The 12,316-nt window shown below is 39.6% G+C and overlaps 1 protein-coding gene across 1 annotated transcript in view; it reads left to right on the forward strand.

The window, feature by feature from the left end:
- LOC149005959 (disease resistance protein RPV1-like) overlaps positions 1–11,591 on the forward strand; it is a 35,619-nt gene extending 24,028 nt beyond the window's left edge. Inside the window, exons 2-4 of the mRNA XM_089169506.1 lie at positions 5,841–6,930; positions 7,039–7,341; positions 7,457–11,591. Of these exons, the coding sequence (XP_089025632.1) occupies positions 5,841–6,930; positions 7,039–7,341; positions 7,457–7,984 (1,921 nt within the window). The 3' untranslated portion in view covers positions 7,985–11,591. The remainder of the gene's footprint in view (positions 1–5,840; positions 6,931–7,038; positions 7,342–7,456) is intronic.
- Positions 11,592–12,316: the final 725 nt, after the last annotated feature.

Consider the following 12,316-nt stretch of genomic DNA (forward strand, 5'->3'; position numbering starts at 1 on the left):
GAAGAAAAGACTTCAACTCCTCCTTAAACTCTTCCAGCTGCTCAGACCCAATATAAGTAATTCTCTTCTCATCATCAAAGTACAACAGGATTTGTTCCAATTTTTCTACCGGCTCGGGCCTTTGCATTTCTGCCTCGTCCCGATCATCTCGTACTTCAATTGGTAATGCAATTACCTTTCTTGGGCCCTCCTAATCTTTTAAATATGCAACATAACATTGCCGATAAATTCTTTGGTCAGATGAAACTTGATCGATTCCCATCTCAGTCGGGAATTTTATTTTCAGGTGCTTCGTTGAAACGATAGCACCTAACTTCGACAAGGATGGTCTCTCGAGGATGACGTTGTAAGCCGGGAGATCTCGAACTACCAAGAAATTTATCCAAACGGTAGCCTCTTTGGGGAAGCTTCCAATTGACAGGTCCATTTGGACCGATCCTTCCGCTATTGCAGATGATCCTGCAAAGCCATATAAATGTGTGGATGATGGCTCCATCAAGTCTTCATCCACCTTAAGCTTCTGATAAGCTGCATAAGATAAAAGGTCTGTGGCAAACCCGATGTCAACTAACACCCTATGTACTTCACGGCGCGCAATCTCTACCTTGATGACTATGGCATCATCATGAGGTAAACATACGCCTCTTTCATCTTCTTCACCGAAGGTGATCGAACCCTCACCATTCGGCCTCTTACGCTTTTGCTTTTCTCCAGTCCCAACGAACTTGGATTTTGCTTTCAGCTTCCGGAGTGACTCGGGGTTCGGGACCTCTAAAAATTGGTAGGATTGGTGATCGAGTAGTATCGATCACCTCCTTACCTTTCTTTGACTTAGGAGCCTCCGTTGGTTGGTCTGGGCTAACCGAACGGTCCCTTTTTGCACCTGCGTCTCATGGTTCCTCTCGTCTTCTGCTGACGAAATTGGACAAGTGTCCTTGGGATATCAATCTCCCGATATCTGCCTTCAAATGTCTGTAATCATTGGTATAATGACCGTAATCCTTGTGGAAATGACAATACCTTTCTCGATCCTGCTCCCCAGGCTTTGCGGGAAGCTTTGGAGGCCACTTCAGGATATTCCGCCTCTTGATAATATTTAAAATATCAGCTCGAGGAGTATTCAATGGAGTATACTTGCTTTTGTCAGGAGATCTTTGCCGCCACGCCTGATGAGGCTTTCCGACCCGATCACGAACATTCTGCTTCGGCTTCTGCTTTTCTCAGGAGCCTTCTGCTCTTTTGCAGGGACTTTATTGTCTCCCTGGCGTGCGTCGAAGATCTTCGTGACTTCAGCCTACTTCTAGCATCTCTGCACCAATTCAGCATAAGTGGTAGGCATGTCTTGAAGTAATAACTCCAGGAGCCGTCGGTTTGTGAGTCCAGTGAACAAAGCAGTTTTAGCTACTTGCTTATCTAGATTCTCTATCTCCATTGTAATTCTGTTGAATCTTTTCAAGTATTCCCGAATCGATTCATTCTTCCCTTGTCTGATAGTAAACAAGGTCTCCTTGGTCTTTTTGATTTGGATTCCACTTTGGAATCGTCCTATAAATTTGCGCGCCAATTTGTCGAAGTCCACGATCCTTCCCAACGGGAGATTTGAGAACCATTTCTGTGCGGCCCCTGTAAAGGACGAACTAAAGACCCTGCAAAGGATTTTATCAGAATTACCTACAACTGCCATAGTCTGCTGATAATAATTGATGTGGGCCGTGGGATCTCCCGAACCGTCGAACGTGGAAAAAGTTGGCAGACGGAAATTGTGAGGAAATTGGTATCCGGCAATGGGCCCGGCAAACGGAGTCTTTCGGATAACCGAATAGATATCATCAATTATCCTCCCTTTCGCCAGTTGTCCGAGTTTTTGATTGATATTGGCCAATTCTTGTCCAATATGTACTGACCGATCCCCGACAACACGATCACTCCCTCGAGCAACATGATCATTATCTCGAGCATCACAATCATGCTCTCGAGCAACACGTCTGATAGTTGGTGAGTGAGTTCGTACTCCTGCACCCAACCTTGTATTTGAATCGGTCGTACTTCCTTGCGGTCCGTCGTACCGATCGTCTCGCCTAGGGAGATCTTCAATTCTCCTAGGCTCTCTTGCGCGTAACCGGTCGCCTTCCCGGAAATTTTGGCCGACATTCTGCTCATCGATCAATCTTTGATCCTATTGTGACGCGCGCCTTCCCGCATCACAATGATCGGGTGCTTGCGGTATCACCACTTGTCTGGTTAGCACATGGAGTGCCTGACTTATCTCCAACATCTGGAGTTTCATTTGATCCAGTTGATACTGGAGTGAATCTGGAGGATTATTACCTCCCTGACCCCCATCAACTTCAAGGGGTCGACCTCCCTCTGGAATATCTGGATTGTTTACTCTGGGAATCTGGATGCCAGCATCTCGTAGTGCAGCAACTGCTACTGCTGCCGATGATCTAGTCACCATAGCTTTCAGAAACGTTTCCCACAAACGGCGCCAAATGATGCGTCCAAAATTTGCTTAGCCCTTAGATCTCTTGAGAGTGACCTACAAAATAAAGCGTCAGATGTGGCCCGATCGCTCGGATCGGGAGTCCACCTCCGAAGGCTAAGTCAGTTGATGAACTTAATCACAAACGGCTCTGTAGAGCACAGAGCTAAGGAATGAATAACAAGAATACGATTCAGATAGTAAGCATTTGAGTGTTTTCGTCCTTTTTTCTACCTTGTGGGTAGGTGATGTTTTATATAGAGTGTACCTTTGAATCTCCTTCGTTGGATGTATTCGAGCCTTCTTCGGGTAGTCGTTGGATCTTAACAGATAGATCCGTTGGGTGATAGACTTCTACTAGTTTGGACTAGTAGATGACTCCTAGGATAACCTAATTGTTATTTGGTGGTTATCCGTATGATAGCGATGAGTGACAACCGCCGAAACTGCTAGCCGTCATTAGGTTAATCAACCTACTCCGATAGTATCGGATTAGGGCGTGCGTGTGGCTGAGTTAGTTTTCTTCCTCAGTAAGCTACCTCTTGGACCCGGCTCGCTCGGAAGTGAGTCGATTCCCTTCGTCCCGACCGGAGTCGAGGGTCGGACCAAGAATAAACCAAGTTCGGTCATATTTTCTCTATATCAGGATTCAATTTTGGATGGGTTAAAGGTAGCAGCTTTGAGAAACTCCCAGTACCTCCCTCATCTTAACCATCAGATTAAGGGTGTCAATAAACTCCGTTGGCTAAACCTGCCCAAACCCACCCTAAGCCTGGCATAAATTTTCAACCCGAAGAGAGGGTTTAGGTCACAAATTAAGAGGATTGTGGTATGGTTCAGGTTCAGCCCTCGGGCCAAGCCGGCTGAACCTACCTACCCTATGTTGATTGGACTAAACAAAAACTTATATGAAAATTGAGTTTAAATAACCGAGTAACCCACTAAGCCTAAAGATCTAAAGTGGGGTATCACAATAAATATTTTTTTTTCCAAGAGAAAATGCATGGATTTATCTGAGTATATCTCATGACTCTTCTCTTGGATGAGGATATATATCATGTGAGGTTCTTGTTATATGAAGATATATACCATGTTAGGCTTATATAATATGATGCTTCTTGATTTCATATTGGGTTGCTAAAGCTGCTTATTGCTACTAAATAAGGAAATGAACATCTAGGCTAGGGTAGGGTCAACTAGGGCCAAGCCAACCCTACCAGAGTACATTGCGGGGTGTGGCTTAGAAAAACCCTAACGGGTTATGGTTTGGATTGGGGATTCTTAGGCTCAGTAGGACTAGGTATGGTCTAGGTTTAGATTTAGGTGGCTAGAGTAGGGTTAAGGATGGGCAAACCCAACCCAACTTGGCCCATTGACACCCCTTTGCTAGCATATTTGCTGAAAATCCTAGTCTTTTATTTATTCTTCTATTTCATGATGAAATTTTATTTATTCTTCCTAAAATGGAATGAGATCTTATGAGATCTCGGTCGTTTCAGATTTTTAGACAAGATCTCTGGCAAGACTCTTGAATTACCCCAACTCAATCAAGATCTTGGTCGAGTTTAAGATCTCAGTTTGAGGTCACCATTTGACCAAGATCTTGGTCCACCCAATACTTATAATCCACCCTCTTGAGCGAGACAAGTTGAGTCTCTGTCGCTGTCTCTCACCTTAGAACTCACCAAAACCACTCCAAAGCCCTTTTTTTGCCAGATTTTTTGCGGATTCACTTGCAACAAGGTTTAGCACATCTACGTCTAGAAAGGAAGATCAAACGAGGCCATTTGAAGGAGTTCTTCGACCAAGGCCACAACAACTATTCATGGGCCGAAGCCAAAATTGTAGAGGAAATCCAAAATGATGTAAGGCCTCTACAAGCTGGAGGGGCGCTGCCCCCTGCAACCCCCCGCCGAGCCCCCCCCCCCCAAAAAAAAAAAAAAAAAAAAAAAACCCCTGATAGAGTGAGACTCCCATGTGCATTAGGGGGAAGGCTGTTGGCAACAAAATATGAAGCATGAGCCATACCCAACACTTCTGTTATGAACATATAATTTATATTAAACTTACAATGATTATATAATTGTATACTTGAGAGTCAAGAATGTGATGTTGTATTGTATTCAAATGGATGGAAATTCTGTTGCTATTTAAATTATTTGATGTATTTGATACACTTGTTTTCATTTGTATGTCTTAGGTTCTATATTTAATGTTTTATAATTTTGCATGTTTATTCTTGCAGCATTTTGATTTCAAAATTAAGGTTGAACTAGAACTCATACTTAGATTTGTTTTCTAAAAAATCTAAGGCCATCAATGTGTTCAAAATGCCTAAATTAGTCTAACTACCAAGTTTGAGCCTAACCTAGGCATTAAAACCCCCTGAGATGGGCCTTGAGTTTTATTGAGTTGGCCCATAAAAAAACTCGCCAATGCGGGTGCGATCTCTCATTTATGAGGGGGGCAAGATGGGTGTCGAGAGCGACATTTCTTTCCATGCTTCCTAAGCTTAAAACTTTAGCTAAATGTTTACTTGCTATCACCAGTTCACTTTTTTTTCTTTCCTTTCTCATAAATGAAAATTGGCTTAAAGCTAGAAGAGAAGCCACTTGAGGGAATTAAGGACATTTCCTATGCTAGTCCAAGAACTCGAATAAGGGGGTGATCTTCTTTGAGTTCTAACATAATCTTTGAATAATTTTTAACAATGACCCCAAAAGTGCCCCCAAACAGTTCTTAACTATTATAGGTCCGCAACCTATCATTTGAGTGCTCTAGAAAATGTGAACAAGGCCCACACCTACTCAGTGGCGATGAATGTCCTTTTTGTTGATTTGGATGGTTTTAGATCCCAGAAGTGCCAAAGCATCCTAACTTGGCGAAATTGGCTTCACCAATAATACTTTCTGGGTTTTAATGGAAAATTAAGCTTGTTTTTTTCCCCCAAGTTATCTTTAGTGTTTGTTTGTTTTAAATTGTTAGGAGCCCTAGTATATTGAAGTATGTCTCTTTTTTCATTTAATGCTTGCAATCAGCCGATTACAGGTTGAACAGAAAAAATGATGTGAAGTTGAAGCTTTGTTTGTGGGTGTCGCCTTCTCTCCTTCTTCTTCTTCCTTGCAACTTTGTCCCCTTCTAATGAGATCTTGCTTGTCATTACTCTATTTGCTTACTTTTGAAGGATTTTGAAGAGTCAATACAAAAATAGACTCAACAGTATTGTACGACTTGCTAATCTTCTTTAGCAAACATAATACGCTTATGGTTTCTTCCATGTTGAATTTATTTTTCTTTTTCTCATGCAAAATATTCATCACCCAAGTGTTTACCCTTTTCTTTTGTTTGAATTATGCAGGTATCAAGGGAAGTTAGTGAAAGAAGTTGTTCACACAGTTTCGAGGACATTGAAGGAGAGAAACTTTACTGTTTCCAACAAGCTAGTTGGAATCCAATCACATATAGACAAGATGTTGGTGTTATTGGATAGAAAATCTGTGGAACGAATAATGGTGGGCATCCATGGCCTCGGGGGCATTGGGAAGACAACAATTGCAAGAGTTGTCTATGATAAAATCCGTAGTGAGTTCAACGAGTGTAGCTTTATCGAAAATATTCGAGAAAACACAGAAAAATATGGGATTTCTCATTTGCAAAATCAGCTTATCTATGATATCCTGAAACAAAAGAATATTGATGCGAATGCTGGAGTTGAGGAGATACGGGAAAGATGCCGCACAAAAAAGGTTCTTATTGTTTTGGATGATGTGGATCAAGATATCCAGATAAAGTCATTGGTTGGGGATGGTGAATGGTTTCATGAGGGAAGCAGAATTATCATCACAAGCAGAGATAGGAAAATTCTAGGTGATCAAAAACCTGATAGGATTTACAAGCCTGAGGAATTGAACTTTCTTGACTCTCTTAAACTTTTTAGCCTACATGCGTTTGGAATGGACCAACCCCTTAATGATTATATGGATGTCTCAAAAGCTGTGGTAAGAACTATTGGTGGACATCCGTTGGCTCTTCAAATTATAGGTTCATCTCTAGCCTCAATGAAATTTTCACCAAGCACATGGGAAGGCATGTTAAAAAAGTTGGAAAATATTCCCATTAATAAAGTTGTGAAAAGACTAAGAATAAGTTACGATGGATTAGAGCATGAGGAGCAACAAATGTTCCTCGATACTGCTTGTTTTCTCATCGGAATGGATAAAGACATTGCCTGTTACATATGGGAAGGGTGTAACTTTTATCCTCAAGTAGGACTCGAGATCCTCCGTTTAAAGTCTTTGATAGACATTGGTGAAGATGGTAAGTTAGTGATGCATGATATGGTTCGGGATCTTGGAAGAAATATTGTTCTAGAGAGCCAAAAGAAGCTAGGGAAGCGCAGTCGAATATGGTCTCAAGAGGATGTTTTTTTTGTACTCCAAACCAAGACGGTAGGATTGGATGCACATGTTTTATTTTTGAATTAGGCTTTTGATGGCTTTTTCTTGGGTTATTAGAACAAATCGATTTGGTATATATTGAATTCCTCTGTTTTGTAGGGAACAAGTTATTGTGAAGGACTCAATATTGACTTCAACCGACTGAATGCTGACCGCAGGTCAAGGATCCAATGTTTGATGAGTGAAGGATTTGCTCCACTGACTGGATTAAGGTTACTCCGAGTTGATAATGCAAAATCTTTTGAAAACTCCAATAATTCTTTTTCAGAACTGAGATGGCTTTCTTGGAGGGGATGCCCTGCCCAATATGTACTAAACAATTTTTGTCCTTGGAAACTAGTTGTCCTTGATCTATCAGATAGTGAGATCACAGAAGAATGGATGGGTTGGAATGATATCAAGGTTTTGCTGCTCTTTTGTTTTATTTATTCATAGCAAAAGTCCTGAATTTTTTTTTAAAAATTTCTTTTGGTCCTTAAATCTAATTAGATAAGTTACTATTTATCTTATTTTGCAGAAAGCAGGAGATCTTAAAGTTCTAAATCTCACCTCTTGCCAACGATTACATAGAACTCCTGACTTGTCAGAAAACCAGAAACTGGAGGTATTGATTCTGAGTGACTGTCAAATGTTGGTTGAGGTTCACCCATCCTTTGGTAAGCTCAAGAACTTAATCACATTAGATATGAGTAGCTGCGAGAGTTTGAAGCATCTCCCGAGGGAGTTATCTCAGTTGACCTCTCTCAAAAAACTTGATTTAAGTTGGTGCTCGTGTATAGAGTACCTCCCAGATGAAATTTGTCAGATGACTTCTATGGAAATGCTCCTCTTAAATGGACTGTCATTTCTCCAGAAGTTGCCAGAGAAATTGGGTGGAATGATCTCCTTGACAACACTCGATTTAACTGACTGCTTTAGTCTGGAAGATCTCCCAAAGGAAATTTGTCAGTTGGCTTCTCTCAAAACACTCCGTTTGAAGGGTTGCTCGTGTTTAGAAAAAGTGCAAGAGAAATTGAGCAGCATGGCCTCATTGACATTCACTTGATGAGAAAGGACGCCATAAGCTTGAGGTTGATGCATCTGTTGGTTATCTCAGGAATTCAGTCATTAGAAATAAGCATCTGAGAGAATCTGGGGTATCCCCGAGTAGAACTTTGTCAGATTAGTTTTCTGGAAAGACTTGTTTTAAGTTGCTACTCTAGCCTAGTTCATGTAAAAACTTGATTTAAGTAGTGCACCTGTTGGTTTGCAAGAAGCTTCTGCAATTTCAGAATGTGATTCCTAGAAACTGACAGCATTTCAAGTATTTAAAATTCATTTCAGTTGGATAACATTGAATCCGATTAACTTGTCTTGATAATGTGGGTCTAAAATATACAATACATAGATGCCTCTCTCCAATGCTGCCTCAGCCTCATGATGGTAGCTAAATAATGCATTTGTCTTGCTCTAAATGAAGGATACACTTATTCTATAGGATGAACACAAGGCTTCACTTGTTAGAACATGCTTGTTTCTTCTTTTCTTTTTTGGTTGATAGGCCAGGTTTGTTTCAAGGATAGGATTTCCTATCAAAGTTGTGAATCCCATTATATGTAGCTTCTTTGATCATACAACATCCATAAAAGTTGATGCATCATCAAGGCTGAACGCACATAAGCTAGTTTGTCCATTGCATCTCTGTCAAAGAATAGAAAACATCCAAATAGAAAGAAGAGCAATGGCACAATATAACTAGCAAAATAAGAACAGCATGTCTACCTTTTATGTGAACCCCCAAGCTGATGAATGGTATGAAAACTTTTACCCTGCAACAGCAAGGAATGGTGTAGTTTTTATTTCACAATGTAGAAGTGGTAGTCATATATTGACATATGCTGTGGTGAGATAATAGGTTTACTTACTCTCAGGCATTAAAATTGGTCCATCTTCCTCACTTTTCTATCTCATTTGCTCTGGAGGCTTGTTTTCTTGTTTTCTAGTTCTAGTTTTTGTTCGTATCTTTTGCTTTTGCTGCTACTGTTTTCTTTGCAACATTCTTTCCTCCAAAAGCTGAAGACACAACGTAACAACGTAAAGAACAAAAGTAATGCTAAATGAAACCTCATTATATATTAGATAGGATCTGTTAGAGATCAAATTGCATGTAGGATTATACATTTCTGGGCTAGAAATGGTAGTTGCACAATATACCACACAGAAACTGAGAAATATGCACCAACTTTTGTTTGAACTATGAAGAAATCAAGACACAACTTTTCATACAAAATCAAAGAACAAACAGACCCAAGAAGGCCAACCATCTAAAATGACTTTTGGAGACCCAATAGAACGTGGACTTTAAATTTCTACAAGTACATAGACTGCATTTGACTATATATCCATGTGGAACCATTTGTTGTATATACTGAACTGTATCCTTGGAGGGTGGGCCTTGGAGCAATGGTAAGGTTGCTTTATTGTCTGCTTATGACCATTAAAGGTTTTAAGTTGTAGAAAAACAGAGACTCTGGAAAAGCAACGGAAGGCTGTGTACATTACGAACTTCCCCGGACCTTGCAATGGCTGGAGCCTCATGCATTGGTTAAAACACACTAGAGGTAACTGAATCCTAATGGTCACTTCCTGATATTGTCACCTCCTGTGTGCTTATAAATAAATGGGCTGTGTAAGCAAGCTCGGACAAGGGGAGCAGGGTACCTGTTATGCTGGTTGTTTTATGATAGGTCTGTTCCAGGTGATGTTACATGTGATACATTAATTGGTGATTGCAGCAATGCTGAATTTACAAGCATGATAGCTCTCATAAGGAGTTTCTGTATGAAGGGATTGATGGATGAAGCAGATTGAGTTTTTGAAGTGGCCTACAACATATTTATGGGCATTCTAGAATTATGAATGTGTGGAAAACATTAGGACTGTACAAGGAAATGGTAAGTTTAGGTTTCATTTGAAACACTATTATTAGCGTTCTTGCTCTGATGAAACTCTTTTTAATGAGGGAATTAACAATGAATTATGTCAAGTCATAAATGATATCTTGAAGAGCCTTGGCTTGCTGATGCTGAAATTTTGGAAGTTCGTGTTGAGATAAACCATAAAGAAGGGAACATTGATGCTTTTTTAATGTCCTTACTGAAATGGCTTATAATGGCTCCTCCTTGATAGTACATAAGAAACTATATCAACAGGATGAAAGGTCTAGGTGTTTACTCCTTCATTAGGTTGACTACAGCGTTCATTAAAAATCTTCCCCATCACATGGGTAGTAATAAGACCTCTAATCACGTCTCGATATGAATTTAGTTTGATGGCATATGTTTTCCACTCCTTGAACATCAACCAAGCATGCATGTCATATAACATAAGAGTGGATATAATTGAAGAAATAGATGATATCTGTGTTCGATTTTTTAGCAATATTCCTGCAGTTCATGTGCTTCTTTGTTGAAAATTGTGGATCCTTGTTTGTTTTTTCCATTTCTGTTGTTGCTACAGAGGTTGTTGCTCAATACAGCCAGTATGTGGTATCTATTGAATGGACTGGAGAGGTTAGTGCAACTCATTTACATTGTTCAATTCTGAATTCTTCCAGGTTAAATTTCAAAAGTAGGTATTGTATTGAAATGAATTCTCTGTTTGTGACAAATGGTGTTTGAGTGAATATGGAACTGAATGGCATAGGTTATTTTCCGGTTGTAGGTCCTCTATATTTGGAGGTCTTGTCCCTTGGGCTTAATCTTAGATTTCCACTACTTCTTAAGCAATTTTGTTTACATGTTTTCTCCCTTCCTCCTCTTAGTCTTGGAGAGAAAAAAAAAAGGTTTTTCTCAATACTCATTAGTACCTGTTACTATATCTGGGATGCTCAAAATAGGTTGTTGTTTGGAAATCAGGAGATCAGCTCTCAGACCATCTTAGACCATCTTACAGGAAACTAATAGTTGGATGCTCTTCTTCACTTATATGATAATACTTATGCTTTCCCATACCCTGCACATCAGTCTATCAACCAACCTATATCTCAGTGAACTTGGCCTCCCACTAATGTACCTAGCTTATGGATTGCAGGGACCGTTAATGAATCTCTGAAGTGTGCAGGTTGGTCTTTTTGCTTTGTAGTAACGGTGCAAGTTTCCTAGCGCGAAGTGGAAGGAGTGCGGCATATTCTCATCTACAGGCAACCTTGGAAGGACTTTTTGAGCTTTTAGCCATGACTTGCTACTTGAATCTTGATATCCAGGATATGTGCAGAATCACAAACTTCAGTCCTCTGTTGTCTATGTTAACCTTACCCTACTAAGCCATGGCCATACCAATCCATCCCCCAATTTGTTATGCTTGTAAATAGGGTATGAATATACATGTTACCCTTGACACTCAGCATATGTACTCCTTAATATGTCTATGTTAGGAGCAAATTCTCTAGTTTGGACTTACAAACTACCCACATATCCTTAACTCTTTGGTTGATTGATTAAAAAAAAAAGTTATGAAGAGTTGGATGGGTTTTGTCTTCATTGATGTCATCAAATATGTTTTTCTCACCATCAGGTCAAATTTTAACAGTTGTTGTCATTTTATTTTATTCAGAGAATGCATATGTTTCTTTACCACTTTCTCAAGTTCAAGGGTGCAAGAGGTGGAAGAATTTTTACGCCATATAGCAATGAATTTTAATACTCTTTTCCTTTCGCATCACATGATAGAATTAATTATCTAAATAGAAATTTAGTCAACAAGTTAAATTTCTTCGTTTAGTGCATTGGGAGGCAACTTTGTGTTAGACGCCTAAAGTTATAGGAGGTCTGTCTTCTGTTTCCTCTATATTTCTGCCCCCTCCCTCCCCGCCATCTCATCTCTAAAGCAGCTATGCATTCTAGTCATGATGACTGGTCTCCACTTGATTTAAAAAAAAATAAAAATAGAGGATGATTGAGCCCAAGGAAGTTCAATGATTTTGTCTTTTCTATGAATTGTAAAGAAAATATTTATAATCTCATTGTAGAATTGAACTCTTGAAGAAGTAATTGTTTAAATAAATATTGTTACTGATCCATGCTATTTTCTGAGACATTTATAAGTTTATCATATAAAGTAGAATTCATGAAAAGGAGTATAACTTCATCTTGACTGAATATGAATGGACCAACAGTGTCGAAATTTTAGTCAATTAATCATAAAGATCACTTCACCTTGTCAAACCTGATTAATATTGCATTATCTTAGCCAGGGAAAAACATATCGCCGAAAATCGGCAAAATTTCGGTAGTTTCGCTAACCAGTGGTATAAAAAATGTATTGAAACGAAAATGTTTAAATGTCGTCGAAAAATTGTCGATTTTCCAGCGAATTAGCGAAAACGGCTGGAAAATCG

The sequence above is a fragment of the Hakea prostrata genome, chromosome 9, assembly GCF_041222555.1.
Source record: "Hakea prostrata isolate BN-2017 chromosome 9, UWA_Hpros_2, whole genome shotgun sequence".
In the NCBI taxonomy this organism is placed as follows: Eukaryota; Viridiplantae; Streptophyta; class Magnoliopsida; order Proteales; family Proteaceae; genus Hakea; species Hakea prostrata.